The following is an 18,695-nucleotide window of genomic DNA, read 5'->3' as shown; positions in this document are numbered from 1 at the left end:
ATCATTAAATAGATTTTAATAAAAAATGGAATAGGGATTTTAGACATAAGGTTTTGTAGCATTATATTTTGATTTTAATCTCTATAAAGGTACATAAAACTGGTGCAAAATTGTTCGGTTCAGGGGAAATTAATGATGCCTGTCCTGTGACGGGTATTCTTCTAGTATATATATGTGTGTGTGTGTGTGTGTGTGTGTGTGTGTGTGTGTGTGAGAGAGAGAGATATATGACCCATTCAATTTAATTCATTTTCCTGCTGTGTGTGAAAGAACAGAGAGAGAGAGAGAGAGAGAGAGAGAGAGAGAGAGAGCGAGCGAGAGAGGGGGGGTAACTTATTAATCAGCCGTTTTACGGTTGACTGGGACGCTACCTTTTCATGTAATTACTCTAACCGAAATGACACAAATTATCAAACACACAATCATTTCATTATTTGTGCGTGAACATTTATTTATCTATTTATTTCTTCTTCTTCTTCTTCTTCTTCTTCTTCTTCTTCTTCTCAGCAGCAGCAGCAGCAGCAGCAGCAGTTTAACGACCATTTTACACGCATAGAACAGCTTTTAGAAATTGATTTCCAAACTAACCAGCCTATCTTGTATCATTTTTAATGGGGGGGGGGTATTATTTTTAATGCATCCTAAACCAATCTTCTCTTTTTTCACCATCATGCAACTGAAGGACTGTCGTCTTGAAGAAGCCCTCTACTTTGAAAAGCTTCTAGGACTGACCTTCACCCCCAGACATGGAATGGAGGACTTACATCAAATTTGTTGCGAAAGTTACTGGAAAACTGCTTGAGACATTCTACCACTCCAGATGGTATCTACGATGTAGCAACGAATGAAAACATTGCAAGGAGAACAAACAGATTTGGTTGCTATGGTAACCAACAGCCAATCAGAAAAAAACGGCTCTCTGTTCCTTACATATTCTGAGAACTTTTGAGCACCAGTAATTTTATTATAACTTTTGTTTTACTGAATGAAAATTGAAAAAAAATTTCAAAATATAGCTGGAAAGGTGACCTATGAACTGTAAAAATTATTTGAAATTTGGTCGCAAAATGAGCGGTAAAGTTTTAAAGCAGTTCGAAATGAGTAAAACTAACACTTCACCATATCATTCAAATACAGTTTGAATGATATATAGTAATTTTCTTATTTTTTTTTATTTCTTTCCGACTTTTTGATTTTAGTTTCTTAATTATCATACATATATATCTACCCCCGCTTTCTACATGCTATTAAAATTATTTGCACTAAATAAAACAATTTGTCATATGATTTGGATTCTTTGGACTATTGTTTTCATCTTGGTCAATGTAATCTCCGACCTTCTTCAGGTGTATCTTTTCAAACTCGGGGATCTTTCTGTCAAACTCTGGAATGTACATGGAATTTTGAACGAAACCCTTTATTTAATCATGTGGTTAGCATGCTCTCGTTCTGTCAGCCGTGACTGGAAAGAAATCTTAATTTGCAATTGTATTTTCTATAGCTCATACTGAGGACTGAATCTTCAACCTTCAGAACAAGGTCGCTTTTACAACTGAATTTTTCCAAATACTCTAACCACTGTGCTACAGGTCCTTGCGAACACAAAAAACCCATGGCACAGTGGTTTGACAATGCGATTCTACAGAAAGATTTTTTTGAGTTTGACAAGATACACCTGAAGAAGGCCGGAGGTTACATCAACTGAAAACATGGATTGAAATGTGGAAGATTTGAAGAAAGTGAAGCTTTAATTTTGACAAAAGCAGCTTTGCATTTTGGTGACCAGTTCCATGTATTTTTTTAGAAGGTGATTCAGAGGAGATCGGGATCAATGTGACTCTGGCAAAAATTAACTGTAGTGGCTCACTAAACCAAGAAAAGAACGTAGAGTTTTGATGTCTGTTGGAGCTGGCATATTTTGGACAACTGAAATGTTCTGGCGCTGCTATTAAAATGTCGCTCTTGCATCTCTCTCATCCCGTTCTCTCATTTTCATGCGAGAATTCCCATGGCAGAGTTAAAGTAGGGGAGGTAATTCTGCATTTTACAGAGAAAGAGTTAGTTCCCTGTGATCGTGTTATATTGTTTTTACAAAAATAAAATTAAAAAAAAAAACAAACTCCAACACATTCTGCAAATATCAGTTACTGGGTGCGTGTGTAACACCATCGATCCTCTACACTCTAAAGTTCACATCTTAGTAGCTGTTGTCTGCTGATATCTCTTTGTCATTGGTTGATCGATTCATTTGTAACATAGCACAGGCGCGTGTTTGCAAATGCATGCAAAATGATGTCATCAGTAAAGAAAAAAGAAACGTGCACTTAATGTTTATCATGCTATTTTTTTAAATAGTATTTTCAAATTAAATTTAAGTTTTACAATATACTTTTTTTTATCAAATTGTTAGGTGAAAGTACAGAATTACAACCCCTTCCCCATGTTAAGAATGGCTTTCTAAATAATAATTTTATTATTTCAGCACAGTAACATAAGTGCATAAATACCAAAAAGACTAAAAAAGAGAAAAATCATGTTAAGAGACATGGAGCATGTTCAAGATCACTTGAGTGGCATGGATAACGCCCGACAACATGCTCAAGAAGACGATCACATAGGTGATGTCATAGATACAACAATGAGGAAATAAATGTCATTGTTAAAAAGAAAGAAAGTGAGTTTGTTTTCTATCCTTTGTCTACTTTGCGACCGAGGCCACAACGTGTTGGTTCCTGGACATTGTTACAGATATACAATAAAACAATTAATCAAACTAAATCTTAAATTGTTGGCGAATCTACACATTTCCTCATCTGCTTTGTGCTATGATCTGCATTCTAGGGTGTCAAAATCATAATTGTCGTAAAGCGAATACACTCCTCAAACTGTCCACAAACAAATTCTAAATATATCTCAGGTCTTTTCGTTCCCGTTCACCACCACACCATGATTCACAACCTTGGTGAACAACTTTCTATCCATTGTTCTGCTGATAAACTCAGTTCCTCTTTTTTTATTTTCTTTTGGTCATATTTCTTTTCCTCTTTCTCTCCTATTTCCTAACACTTGAGGCAGAGGCAGGGGAGAATCTAGATAATATTACTTCAAGTCTTTATAATTGTTTTTTTTTCCACTTGATTGACTGGAAGCTATAATCTCCTGCTCATGCAACATCTAACTTAATACTGGAAAGTTATCTAGCTTTATCGGAGGTGACGGTGATCGAGTAGTTAACGACATGGACTGACGACATGGATGTTCCAAATTCTTATGGGTTCTTCTGCTGATAAACCTATTTCTTCTTTTTCATTTGTAATACTTCTTTTTTTTGTTTTTTTTCCACAAGGATTCACCACTTATCAAGGCCCGGAGGCCACTCGGGGATAAGGGTTATTGCGTGTACAGTAATCAATGGAATAATATCATAGTAATCGTTAGTATTGGAGATTTGATAAAGTGTCTTACTTAAGGGGGCGGTTCATCAGGAATTTGTTTATGTTGGGCTCGAAGACATCCAAGTTGTAGTCAGGTGGGAAACAGGCAAACGGAAGAGAGTTCCACAGGCGTGCAGTTCTAAGAAAGAAGCTTTGTTCATGGAATCTATGTTTTGATTTAGGCACAGATAAAGAGTGGCGAAAATTACTGATAGTGGTTTCAGTTAGACGGCTGTTTTTCGTGAAAGATTGGCGAGGGGAGACCAGAGATTGGAGCTCAAACGAGCACTTCCCATGGAAATAATGATAAAACAACGACAGGCTCACAACATCTCTTCTGTGGGAGAGAGGTTGCAGGGAAGAGAAAAGGGCATCCTCCACTACACTACGAAGTCTATTTTCAATTCTACTTCTAACACTTGGGGGGGGGGGTCCAGAGTGAAACCTGGATAATATCACATAAGGCCCTTATAATTGATTTTCAATTAATAAACCGGAAGTTAAACTCTCCTGTTGGAAAGTAGTGTTTTTGCATAGTAATGTCAAATGTAACTTCAGTAAAAAAAAGAATTTTGATTATTATTTTATTTACAATTTATTACTCTTTCAGTCTTGTAACTATGCGCTTAATTAATGTAATATTTTGATTTTTCTTTAGTTTCATAATTTATTTTATTGTATTATTTTATATTAATATCAACAAGATACAAGTGATTCAAACTGTTCAACAGGAACTGTAGACATATCCTGAACCAGCAGGTGAATTTATATTTTACAAAATAATACCATTATACACATTTTTACATTGGGATGTGTAAATACTCCTTTGGACTAACCATGTTTGGAACACCCCGGTGACTAATGCAGGGTTAAAAGGGGAATTATTCCTGTATTTAACAGTTTCTTAAATTCTGCTTATACAACATCTAACTTAGTACTGGAAAGTTATCTAGCTTTAACAGGAGTTAATGGTGATCTAGTGGTTAATGATACGGACTGGGTACTACAAGTTTGAATCCAGTTTGTTCCACAAAATCACTAACTTAGGATGTTGGAAAGTCTTTCTAGAAAGAAATCTTACCAGAAAAATATCGGTGAAACCTATGCCAACAATAGAATCTTCGAATTCATATGATATGATGACGATTAATACATTCACGATTCCGGTTACTGCAATCACTTTTATTTCATGTCCAGTTATTCCTCTTCAAAATTATCAGTTCTTACAATCTGCAATTTTCCTATTTTGTTTCAGAAATCGAATCCTAATAATCGGTTAAATTCCTTTTACCAATAATACTTTATTCTCTTCTTAAATTTCCAAACTTGTAATATAAAGTTTATTCTTTTTCTGCTAACTGTAGAAATGTGCACAGGTGTCGGCTCTAATGTAGCACCATTTACTGCGCAGCATGGGAAAATGGAAATATTAGCTTCTGTATTTATGATAAACTCGAATTTGGCGAGTCCTATTTTGGCATTAATTTCTAATTATAGCCTGAGGAAGCATTTTATTTTTCCAATTCGCTGGGACTGGAGGATAGAAGATGAGAGTTGGGTAATATTTGTATATTGTTTTCTTATGTGGTTGGTAATAGTCGAAATCTGAAGATTGGAAAAGCAATATCTATTTCGGATTTATGTAATCATACCATGTTATATATAATTGAATAAACGTATTTCTCCCGTGTGTGTATATATATATAAATATATCAAGATATTAAAAGTTTTATACGATTTAATTTGATGACATTTAACTTTGAATTTTCATCCTGGAAAATCTCATCAGTTTGCCCTGTATTTAAGAATTCAGGTGATAAGTCATCTCCCTCTCAGTACAGACCAATAAGTCTCCTGTGTGTTATGAGTAAGTTGCTGGAATCCATATTAAATAGAGAAATAGTCAACCACCTCAGCAGGAACAACCTTCTTAGTGAGACACAATATGGTTTCCGCACTGCAAGATCTACCGCAGATGTGCTGACGGTTATATCCCACAAGATTAGTGAATCTCTTGACAAAGGCTTCCTTTCTAGGGCAATTGCTCTTGACATATCAAAGGCCTTCGACAAGGTATGGCATAAGGGTCTACTTCACAAGATTTCCAGCTACGGTATAACTGGAAATGTTTTCTCAATCATTAAATCATTTCTCTCCGATAAGCTCATAAGAGTAGTGGTAGATGGACAAAAATCGGAGGCCTGCAATATAAATGCTGGAGTCCCTCAGGGGTCAATCCTGGGCCCAACTTTCTTCCTGATCTACATCAATAACCTCCCTAAACACATACTTAAATCATTCGTTGACATCTATACTGATGACACGACCATCTATGGCAACACATCAAAGGCTGTAAATGACAAAGTTCTCTCTGATTCTCTCTCCTCTGATCTCGAGCACGTGGTTCAGTGGGGGAGGGGAAGACGTGGCTGGTTACCTTTAATGCATCCAAAACCAAATTCCTATCCTTACATCATCAACGCTCTGATCCCCATCTGGAATCAATTGGGATGAATGGCTCTCGGCTGGGTGAGGCCCCGTGTTTTGACAAGCTTCTGGGTTTGACCTTTACTCCTGATCTGAAATGGGACACGTACATCAAGTCTGTTGCCAAGGTCGCTGGAAAGATGGTGGGATCCTTCTACCACTCCAGAAGATATCTCACTACTGATGCAATTCTCTATCTATATAAAAGCCAAGTACGTCCAAGGATGGAATACTGTTGCCATATCTGGGCAGAAGCTGCTAAAAACAGCCTATTCTGCCTTGACAGAGTACAAAATAGACTTCGTCATTTAGTGGGGGATGCCCTTTTCTCTACCCTGCAACCTCTCTCCCACAGAAGAGACGTTGCGAGCCTATCCTTGTTTTATCGTTATTTCCATGGCAGGTGCTCGTCTGAACTCCAATCTCTGGCCCCCCCTCGCCAATCTTTCACGAAAAACCCCGTTTAGCTGAATCCACTGTGAAAAATTTCCCCCACTCTTTATCTGTGCCTAAATCAAAACGTGGATTCCATGAACAAAGCTTCTTTCTTAGAACTGCACGCCTGTGGAACTGTTCCGTCTGCCTGCTTCCCACCGGACTACAACTTGGATGTCTTCAAGTCCAACGTTACCAAATACCTAATGAACCGCCCCCTTAAGTAAACACTTCATCAAATCTCAACACTAACGTAATGTACTTGCAATAACCCTTATCCCTAAGTGACTTCCGGGCCTTGATAAGTGGTGATCAATTTGTAAAAAAAAAAATATATATATATATATATATATATATATATATGATGGACTCTCCCACCAATTTTGAAGTATGAGCTCTGCCGCAACAACTAAATCGTTTGGAAATCCACACAGATGATTTGTTTATAGTGGTGTGAACCAACCACACTTTTTGGTACAACTGCTAATCTCAGTCGATGTAATGGCTGCCACAGAGTAGACCTCATATTTTTTTTGTATCAGAGTGTTCTTTCTCTCAAATGCATGAAAACTTAATGAAAACTGAGGAAGTAAAAGTGAATGCAGTAACCGGAATTGCAAATGTAGTAATCGTCATCATATTGTATGAATCCGAAGATTCTCTCTCAGTGGATTAAACACGTCTCCAGATAGCAACCTAGAAAATTCATAGATATTATATGCTAAAATACACACGTCTATGACAGGTAAAATTAATTTCTTTAACAGAATAGATTTTCCCCACCTTTATATTCTCTTACAAAGATTAAATTCAACATGTAATGATACTGAACCTTATGTCTAGAATATTTATTCATATTTTGATTCTAAAAAATGTCTGAAAACGTAACCGTAAATGCAGACATTTTTCTTTTAATTACAAATAGTATGAAATGTTCTTCCTCATTGTGTGTTGCTGTTGTGTTGCAAACACATAACAGCTGTTTGTTTATCTGAAGTAGTTGGTGCAGTTGTAAAGATATTGATCTTTTATTTCTTTTTTTTTTGTGGCTAGAACATATCGGAATTTAAAAAAAAACAACAAACAACTCCATTATTTGCTCTTGGAGTTTAGTTCTCTTTTGTCAGCAATGTACATGTAGACATGGGGTAATTTCCAGAAAAGGCAGAATCGATCTCATTTCTCTACCACATGCTTTCTCCCAACAACAACTCAACCTTTAATGGAAAATTCCATACAGTTTTACTTCCATGGAACTTTCCATTGGTTAACCACATTTTTATGCAACCAACATCCAACCTTGCTTTAAAAAAGAAAAAGAAAAAAAAAAGAAGACATTTGATTGCAGTGAATATGAAAACATAGAAAATGAGTCTAAATTGAAATTCTTTCCCATCTATGTCCTCACATTCCATGAGCAGTGTTTCTGACAAAGAGGGAAGAATTGCTGTTTTCTGGGTCAGAATCTATTCCACCTAACACTTATCGTTGGCAAGTTTTTGACTTTGAAATAGTATTTCTATCAATTTATATCACCTGTGAATGTTTGGCCCAGGACTTTAGATACAATTAAATAAAATGGTTCTATTAGTCATAGAAATTGATGCCTGGAAAGGTTTCTTATAACTGTCAAAGGAAAGGAGTTTTGTCTTAGTAGCATTGAATGTTACCATACATTTTTAGCCTCATTCTACTACAAACTGGAAGTCATTTTCTAAGAATTTCGTTATTGCTTTGGATACGTGTTCTATTTGTTCACATGTCAAGAATAGAGCGTGTTGATCTCACATGTGCTTTCATCAGGAAGGTCATTTATGAAGATTAGAAATAATAAGTGTCCAAGTATTAACTCCTGAGGTATAGTTGCATTAATATGATGTTATGTGGATGTTATGGCCATCAAAAACCACCTGGATCTTTCTTTTAGATAATAAAAATCTAATCATATTAAATATTCATCTAGGATATTGGCAGTTTTTTTTTTTTTTTAATTTTTTTTTTTTACAAGGAAATCACCACTTACCAAGGCCCGAGGGTCACTTGAGGATAAGAGTTAATGAACGTATGATAGTAGCATAGTAATCGTTAATGGTAGAAATTTGGTAGAATTTGATTATTTAAGGGGACTACTTAACAGGAACTTGTTTACATTGGACTTTAAGGCAACCATATTGTAGTCAGTTAGAAAGCAGGCCAGCAGAACAGAGTTCCACAGGCGAGCAGTTCTAGGAAAGACGCTTTGTTCATGGAATTTGCATTTAGATGTAATCACAGATAGAGAGTGGGGGTGAGTTTTGATTGTGGTTGTAGTGAGTCGAGTGTTTTTTTGTGAAAGTTTGGCAAAGAGGGAGCCATAGATTGGAGTTTAGATGAGTATTTGCTATGAAAATAATGATAGAGCAAAGACGAGGTCGCTATGCCTCTTCTGTGGGAAAGAGGTTGCAGTGAAGAGAAAAAGGCATCACTTATTAGGTTTCAAAAACGATTTTAAACTTTGTCAAGGCAGAATAGGGTGCTCCGAGCAGCTCCTGCCCAGATGTGGCAACAGTACTCCATCTTAATATGAACTTGACTCTTATACAGGTGGTGGATTGCATCAGCAGTGAGATATCTACTGGAATGGTAGAATGAGCCAACTATGGTTTTAGCAGTCTTGGCAATGGATTTGATGTGTGTTCCATTTCAGACCAGGAATGAAGATCAGTCCTAGAAGCTTGTCAAGACATGGTGCTTCTGAAAGATGAGATCCATTCATTTCAATTGATGCCAGAGGAGGGGGGGGGCAGAGCGTTGATGATGGAAAGAGAGAAACTTGGTTTTAGATGCATTAAATTAACCAGCCACCTTTTCCCCCATTGCACCACGGGTTTAAGATCAGAAAAGAAAGAATCAGAGAGATCTTGGTCATTGCTGGCCTCTGAAGTGTTGCCATAGATAGTAGTGTCGTTTACATAAATGTCTACTAATGATCTAAGAATGTGATTTGGGAGATCATTAACGAAGATCAGGAAGACATTTGAGCCCAAGACAGAACCCTGAGGAATGCCAATGTTGATACGATGAGTTTCTGATTTTTGCCCATTGACGACCACTCTTATAAACCTATCAGAGAGAAAAGATTTAATAATTGAGAGGACATTTCTAGCCGTGGAATAGCTAGAAATCTTGTGTAGACCTTTATATATCAAGAGCAATTGCCCTAGAACCAAAGCCCCTGTCAAGAGATTCGCTAATCCTGTGAGAAACTACAGTTAGTACATCAGCTCTAGATCTAGCAAAACGGAAACCATATTGCATGTCACTAAGTAGATTATTTTTTATGAGGTGGTTGACCACTTCTCTTTTTAAAACAGATTCCAACAACTTACTCATGATGCACAGGAAACTGATTGGTTTGAGAGGCAGATGACCGATCAAAATTTTTAAATACGGGACAGATTGATAAAGTTTTCCAGGGTGTTGGGAAGCTCTTGAATTGAAAGCCATGTTTAATTTTAAAAGTGTTTTCGATAGGTAACTGTTCTGTACAAGTCTTGGAGATGAGTTTTTAGTGAGTAGCTGTTCTGTACAACTCTCAGATTTTAATATTTTACAGGTAAAGAGCAAAAGATCTTTCTTGTGTTGACCTGGAAAAATTATGTGTGGGAATGCTAAAAGATATATTTGTTTATGGAGCAATTCTGATTTCTGATTGGTTGCTAGCAGAATGTGGCTCTATTTGATTGGTAAGCTCCTATCACCAGTGTCTATAAGTAGAACTTTCCAACTTTCTTTAATCATACATGTAAAATGTATTGCAACAGAAGCATTTAACGTTTAAACATATTTGTAAGATCATTTGAGATGGTGGATTATCACTAGGCTGATTAAAGATTTAAAGAAAAATGTTGGTGATGTCTTTTAGGTAAGTTCTTTTGCCAGAATTCTTGAACACTGATACCATAGGCACAATTTTCCTATCAAGAAAACAAGCTTCAGCAAGACATTTGGTGTAGAGGGCAGGGGCCAGCTCAGCAGAGCATTTCTTTATCATTATAGAAAGGATAAGATCGTTACATGTGAAGGTATAAATCTAAAACAGAAATGGGTAAAAAAAAAAACATTTAAAATGTTACTCCTTTTTCCTTCAATTCAATAAAGTTATCAAAAAATTAAACTAATGTGGTTATTACATTTTAACGCAGACAAAAAATTAAACTGTAACGTGGTTATTACATTTTAACACAGACTCAACGTTGTGTCTAATGTCTTTTTCTTTGTAAGACTTTTATAGACAGTTTTTTTTCTGTTAAAAGAAAAGGTTCAACATCAAGTCACTGACACATATTTTCAAAGCCAACAGAATATGGTCACATTCCTAGTTTTCCCTCTCTGAGTCAATTAACAGTTTCTTAGTCCATAGTTATAACCAAGTGTTACGTGTGTAATTCATTCAATGGTTCATGGTCGTCCGACGATCTTGCAAAGGTCCGAAGGATTAACAAGTCTTGCATCTTGTTAAAAGTTCATTTCACACTGACATGCAATTTCCCCTTTTTTTTCTTCTCCCTTCTCCGATCCTGATATATATATATATATATATATATATATATATATATATATATGGGTGGAATGATAAAATTGTCGCCCTAGGAAAAAACATGATTCCATGTCCATATGATGAAATAGATATGGAGACATAAAACGTTTGTGGAGTGAGAACTACCCACCTCAGTAAGCTGACAATACAACAGTAAGATAAGTCTCTGCCCTAGCTGTGCTCAGTAGTTCAGCTGTTTGCCTCGAAAGACAAAGCTGCCTCACATTTTTTTTGTTTTTTTAAGAATCTACCTTTGATTCATTACATTACATTATGTTTAAAAAAAACAAAAAACAAAAAACAATAACACAAACATTGATATTCTTTTTTTATATGCTTTTTTCATTATTATATATATATGTATATATATATATTAACATGAATTTATTTTGCTTTTATTAAATAAACAAAACCACAAAAAATATGTATTCAGAGAGTGTTGACAAACATGTCTATCATTAAAAAAAAAAAAAATATCAAAACTCCATAAATAATATAAAAAAAATTCCTCCCCATATATTGCTATGTTGTCGTTGTGATGAGGGTTTATGTTTTTATGACCTTGAAGATTATATCTAGTGAGGACCATATCCCTAGTTTGACCAAGATGAGCAAGTTTCAGGATAGAGGCAGTAAATGATCCTCAGGATTTGGGTTTGGGCATGGGGCTAACAACCCATCTCTGTAAAAAAAACTTACAGAAAAATGAACAAATTCAATAAACCCATGTTGCTGGAAGAAGACGGATCTTCAGTTGGAGGATGTATGAAATTTAGTGAAAATCAGACCTTATGAAAGCTACTAGGCTGACAATATACCAGGACAACCATTGCCATGAAAACGCTGAATGTTAGAGCCATGTTTTTTTGTTGGAGATGGATTGGTCATGCTTCTCACAGACATTCTCCATACAGAACAAGATCCGACCCCATTTTAAGGAAAAGAAATTAAGTTGGAGGCAGATGGGTAAGGGTTAGACATGGGGACAGTTGAAAAATTATTTGCAGGAATGATGGCTTAGAAAAGCTTCATATGCAGGAATGAAGGCTTAGAAAAGCTTCATATGCAGGAATGAAGGCTTAGAAAAGCTTCATATGCAGGAATGAAGGCTTAGAAAAGCTTCATATGCAGGAATGAAGGCTTAGAAAAGCTTCATATGCAGGAATGAAGGCTTAGAAAAGCTTCATATGCAGGAATGAAGGCTTAGAAAAGCTTCATATGCAGGAATGAAGGCTTAGAAAAGCTTCATATGCAGAAATGAAGGCTTAGAAAAGCTTCATATGAAGGAATGAAGGATTAGAAAAGCTTCATATGCAGGAATGAAGGATTAGAAAAGCTTCATATGCAGGAATGAAGGCTTAGAAAAGCTTCATATGCAGGAATGAAGGCTTAGAAAAGCTTCATATGCAGGAATGAAGGATTAGAAAAGCTTCATATGCAGGAATGAAGGATTAGAAAAGCTTCATATGCAGGAATGAAGGATTAGAAAAGCTTCATATGCAGGAATGAAGGCTTAGAAAAGCTTCATATGCAGGAATGAAGGCTTAGAAAAGCTTCCTGTGCAGGAATTAAGGTTTAGAAAAGCTTCCTGTGCATGAATTAAGGCTTAGAAAAGCTTCCTGTGCAGGAATTAAGGCTTAGAAAAGCTTCATATGCAGGAATTAAGGCTTAGAAAAGCTTCATATGCAGGAATTAAGGCTTAGAAAAGCTTCATATGCAGGAATTAAGGTTTAGAAAATCTTCATATGCAGGAATGAAGGCTTAGAAAAGCTTCATATGCAGGAATGAAGGCTTAGAAAAGCTTCATATGCAGAAATGAAGGCTTAGAAAAACTTTCATATGCGAGAATTAAGGCTTAGAAAACTTTCATATGCAGGAATGAAGGCTTAGAAAAGCTTCATATGTAGGAATGAAGGCTTAGAAAAGCTTTATTTGCAAATCTGGAAAATGCATGCTATTATATAACTTAGAAATCTTTAATATGGTGACCAAGACTGATGATGATATATAAACTATTACTATATTTTGTCAACAAAACAATAAAATCCAATTTCAAACCTTTCATCTCTCCCATCAATCATAACTTGTTGCATCTGACAAAGTATATTTTGCTGCCAAATAACATTCAACATAAATAGAAACATTTTTACGTACATCCTGATTTAATCATTGCGTACAAGTTTACATTTTCTAAAAAAAAAAAAAAGTGTTGGTGCAGTTCAAACACGGATCTTCTTATGTAAGTGCATACATAAGCACATACGACGTGTCCACGCCCAAAAAGATGCACACATCACAGCCATTAAGTTAATAGGAGAGGTTTTATACTCACCCAAATACTTGCATATATCAAGATGCACACATTTTGCAATTGAGAAACCAAATGGAAAAAAAAGGTAAATGATCCCCCCCCCCAATGAAAAAGAACTAAAACCACAATAAATGAAAACCAGTTAGAATTTCTGTTTGCAGATTTTTTTTTTTTGTGAAAATATGTTCACATGGCCAATACTTCTAAGATGTTTCTCATACATGCACGCACATTCACACAAACATATAGATGCAAACGTATAGACAGACAGAAATGTATATCAAAATGAAAAATGTTTACAATATTTCTGTTTTGTCAAACTAAGTGTAGATTCAGTACCCAAATTATACTGAACGTTGACAGGAACGAGTTTAGCATGACATCATATCTCATTAAAACACTTAAAGATATAATAGATATAGATTGTTTTGCTGGAAGTTGAAAGGAACAAGTTTAGCACGACACTGTATATGATGTCACTCAACAGCCACACCTTCCTGAACATACACTTAACACACATTTCAAAATATACTTAGTCTTAAAATAAAAATGTCCCCATTAAAACGCTTTAAGAAATAAATATAGATTGTTTTGTTCGCAGTTGAAAGGAAGGAGTTTAGCAGGGAACCGTATATGACGTAACTCAACACTCACATTTCCCCAAATGTATACTAGACACATATTTTTTAAAAAATACTAGAACTCGGAATAAATATATGAGAAAGCTTCATACTGCATGAAATCTTTAAAATATAAATCCGATTGGATTCATTTTATTTAAAGTACCTTAAAAACCATGTTAAAGTTAATAGAAAAGATTCCTTATTCTGAGATTCTAAAAATTTTGTTAAATTGAAATATAGTATTTATTTTTTTGTTGCTAAATATATATATATACATATATTTATCCATTACAATTGGTATATACAAACCGAGTACGTTTCAAGTAAATGATTAACCTATACACATATATATAAAACCAAGAAAGGTAGATATACATATTGCAAGTAAGGAAGACACGTATACTTAAAACCTAATAAAATTTGAATGTTTTTTTACGTGAAAAGCACCAAAGAAATTTTGGACTTCACAAGAATATAAAATCAAAAAGTCTAAATCATCTTAGGAAAGTTCGTATGTGTTGATTTTGAATTCTTGGAAGTGATAATATGCTTATTTAATCTGTATCAACCTACTCTCTCTTTCTCTCTCTATATATAAATAGATGTATACATTTTTTTACAATATATAAATATATATATATATATATATATATATATATATATATATATATATGATACACCACTTTACAAAGAACAGACACTCATATTTGTTGCTCATTTTCATTTTTATTGATAACAACTAATCATAACATACAATTAGTCCATTAATTATAATTTTGTACAACTGGGAACTATCATCAGCGCATAAAAAAACAATTTTCCAAAGTTTTCACATTCCATGAACAGGACTCTCTTATTAACATAGCAAATATTCACATTGTTTTTTACATACATGTAATGCGCTAAGCAAAAATTATCAATATATTATAATAAAGCGCACTTGCCTTTTGCATCCCCTTATCTGTATTAGTAGCGACTTCTTTGCTTGTTTTTGACTAGGCTTCAATTTTTAACTTCTGGAGTCTAATGTCAGGTTCACAGCAGCTTTTTATAATTCAATTTCAATCAACCCACATTATTTTTCAATATTATTGTTTAATTTTTACCAACAGATTTAAAATAAATAATTGTAATCATACAGTTGTGTTTACAACCTCGCATGAGTTTGTTTACATTTTGCAATAGATTCAAATATAAGTTTTGCAGCAGTTATTTTTTATAATTCAGTTTCAAACTGCCAACATTTTTATCTATTATTTATTAATTAAATTTAAAAACATGTTTTATTATTTTCAGATTTCAACCCTAATAATTTTAAGCAAACCAATAAAAGGCTAACATTTCGAAAATGACCAACAAAATGAGCATCTGTTCTTTTGTAAAATGGTATATATATATATATATATATATATATATATATATATATATATAACTACTTCATTTACACACAAATTAATATACGAAAGTATAGATTTATGCGTAAACTTAAAGTATTTACTTCAAAAGTGCTCAATATGTAGGTAGAGCTAGTTAGTAAGTTATAAAATATATATGGCGATTAAGCTACACTGAATATTCAGCGTTTCATCCACTCTAGGATTCTTCAGGCTTATGCGCATAAACCTGAAGAATCCTAGAGTGGATGAAACGCTGAATATTCGGTGTAGCTTAATCGCCATATACATTTTATAACTTACTATATATATATATATATATATATATATATATATATATATATATATACACACACACACACACATACGGATATTTAGTAATCAGTAAATATAAAATTTAAGAATATTTTTAGACAAAATATTTGGTAATTTGTTTAAAATGTATTCTTGACTTGACGTTTTTCCAAAGAAACATATTGGAATGAAATGTCCAAATGATGTTCAAGAGTTCTACTTGAGTAAAAACCACAGCTGAAATCCAATTTCAAATCTTTCCTACGACACATGACTATACTCACTATACTCTGCAATATACCATCAAAGAATTAACATATGCTATAGCAAGAACTAACACAGCTAGGACATCACCAGACTTATGCATGCCCTTATCCCTGAGTGGCTTCCGGGCCTTGATAAGTGGTGATCACTGTGTAAAAAAAAAAAAAAAATGCCACTGGTCTAAAGTTATATTCAACAGAAAAATTTCTTATTTACAATAACTTAAGAATCTTTAACATAGGTAAAAAAAAAATGGAAATTGTGAAACATATTTTAAATAAATAGAAATTATGATAAAAAAATTATTATCCTGAAATTAAGTCAACTTGTCGTATAGGTGACGGACAAAGCCGGAAAATATCAGATCTGGGCAAAACCAGATGTAAATTGGATTACTGGCAATGACATCAACCCTACATTCCAATTGAAAAATCAAGATCATGAAACAAGGAGAAGAAATATTTTAACTGGATTAGAATTGTTAATAAGGCAGAATAATAAACATTCAGAATTTCAAATCGAAGATCAAAATAAGCAAACAACTAAATTCCAATCAAGGAATGTGGGGTGATGTAAATATAAGTCAAAATAAAGGTAGTCAGTTAGACAGAAGAGAGAGAAGAGCCAACACACTTCTGTCGTCGCCATCACACTGACCGAACTCTCTCGCTTGTCATATTTCACTGTAATGTAAATAAAACTTTGTTGATTTAACAAGTTGTTTGATTACAAAAAACACGGTCAAAAGAGTGCATATACTTTGGCATGCATTTTGTAAAAGGGCAAACCATAAATTATATAGATGACAATATTACAAATTTGCAAAGAAATATTGAAATAAATGAACTTATTAAAATTAATCTAATACACACCAAGTAACTTTAAATAAATAAATATAACAATGAATAAATTTAACATGGAATTATTTCGTAATTTAAAAAAAAAATATATCTATTTAACCGTGGGGTCATTGCAGCATTTACAGCAATCATGCCAAGATAAATATTACCTGTGATTAAGATCACACGAGTTTAAGGATATTTAAAATAGCTACATTTTGATAAAGAGGTTTTTACCTCGAAATATATTATAGATTACATTACTATACAGTAGATAAATCACTATACAGTAGACAGGACTGAATCTAGTAAGATTTACTAAAAAAAAAAAAATAAAAAATAAAAAAATAAGTGACATATTTTCATTTCTTGCATTATGATTGCCTTCTGTGACATCCCCCCTCTATTCAATATTCTTTTGTTTAAATTTTATGCAGATATCATATGCAGTGTCAGGCTAAACTCGTTCTTTTCAGCTGCTAGTATAATTGGGTTTTTGAACATACACTTGGTTGTTTTTGTCTTTTCATACTGACAAACTAGCAGAGATTTTTTCTTGTGACTTTTCATTAGACACAGGTTCATCATCGGACAAATTCTTCGGACGGTTGACCACAGGATTTCTTGTGTAGAGAAGTGTTGCTAGCGTAACAATTACAATTGAGATTGTTGTGTAACTGTCGATTCGGATACCGAATATAATCCAGCAGAGAATGGCAGTAAACATGAGTTCCAGAGCGCTGGCAAAAGTCTTCAGGATCGAATTGAGGTAGTGCAAGAAGAGGCTGACAATGATGCCAATGCTGGCATTGTTTACCATAATTAAGATGACTTTGAACTGGAATATCGACACAAGACTCGACCATGTAAAAGTCTCCACAATCTGTCCCTTGAATAAAAGCAACGATGCATTGCATAAGATCGACTGCACATACATAAAGACATTCTGAACCATTATGTGCACGTTACAGGCTTTGTCTTTGAGAAGGTATTCATTGTAGACACCAGCAAAACAAGATGAGAACACTTGAATGATGATAAAGAACAATGGAAAACCAATGAGATTGGCGGAACTGTTGCTGTTAGGGCTGACACTGTGGCTGGTCGGAGAGAGCGTAATACCACTGCTACTATGGGATAATTTGGTCACTTTGATGTGTCCAAGCTCCTTAATAATGCAACCAACCGTGAGTAAACAGATAGAGGCCCATTGAATGAAGCTCAACTTTTTTTTGAAGAGAAGCTGAAAAGGAAGAAAAAATATTGTTAAATATAATAGAAGTCATTATGATATAGTAGGTGACCCGTTGGGTCAGTATTTGTTAACTTTATTAAATACTATCTATAATATAAACCTCACCTGTTTTTTTAAATGTATGTATGTATGTATGTATGTCTGTTTGTATGTATGTCTGCCTAAAACTTTTGACAGAGGCAACGGATTTTCATGTGATTGGTATTGTTTTGAAGCTCGACCTTTCAGACGACAAATATCGAACAATTGGCTAAAAACATTAATTCCTTCACTCTTAACTGGGTACTTTTCTACAGGAAGGGGTCGCCTTTTTCGCTGATATTTTCAAAAGTCACCCCCTCTTTTCGATTTACTAGCCACTTTCGGTTTGCCGATGGACGCAAAGACATCACATTTTTTTTCACGTTCTTTTCCTCCTACCTGCCTATTACTACTTTTTTTTTTGCTCCATATGCACCTCCAAACACCCAAACAACCTCGGGCACCCAGGCTAGTCTATAATATAAAGGAAAGTGGTCTAAAAATAAGAAAAACCCATAAAGCTGATTTTTGTTTTCAACATTATCTTGCATAAAGTATGTACAATTTTTTTTAATATTTATTCTTTTGGGGGATCTGCAGGAATAGAATTAGTCAGTAGATAGACGGTTGACATTTAAAGCGATTTTTAATGTTTTTATATAGTAACTAGACTTTTTAGGGCAAAAGTTACAGCCCATTAACTTAGACTAAGTGTTTAATGCCAAATTGATGGTTGAATATGTTTAAATTTGTGCTCAT

The 18,695-nt window shown here is 34.3% G+C and overlaps 1 protein-coding gene and 1 long non-coding RNA gene across 2 annotated transcripts in view; both read right to left on the bottom strand.

Moving 5' to 3' along the window:
- Window positions 1–11,250: 11,250 nt before the first annotated feature.
- Window positions 11,251–15,476, bottom strand: LOC145243892 (uncharacterized). Its single transcript, XR_013862970.1, has 2 exons — window positions 12,800–15,476; window positions 11,251–12,612 (listed from the first exon to the last, which is right to left on the bottom strand). It is a non-coding gene; the product is annotated as an uncharacterized LOC145243892 (long non-coding RNA).
- Window positions 15,477–17,087: 1,611 nt separating this feature from the next.
- LOC145243890 (UDP-galactose transporter senju-like) overlaps window positions 17,088–18,695 on the bottom strand; it is a 156,978-nt gene continuing 155,370 nt past the window's right edge. The window contains exon 5 of the mRNA XM_080107000.1: window positions 17,088–17,903. Coding sequence (XP_079963126.1) covers window positions 17,187–17,903 — 717 coding nt within the window. The 3' untranslated portion in view covers window positions 17,088–17,186. The remainder of the gene's footprint in view (window positions 17,904–18,695) is intronic.

Source organism: Euprymna scolopes, chromosome 22 (genome assembly GCF_053919585.1).
Source record: "Euprymna scolopes isolate OS-2025 chromosome 22, ASM5391958v1, whole genome shotgun sequence".
In the NCBI taxonomy this organism is placed as follows: domain Eukaryota; kingdom Metazoa; phylum Mollusca; class Cephalopoda; order Sepiida; family Sepiolidae; genus Euprymna; species Euprymna scolopes.
Note: the sequence above shows the minus strand (reverse complement) of the source record. Positions and strands in the feature narration are given on the sequence as shown.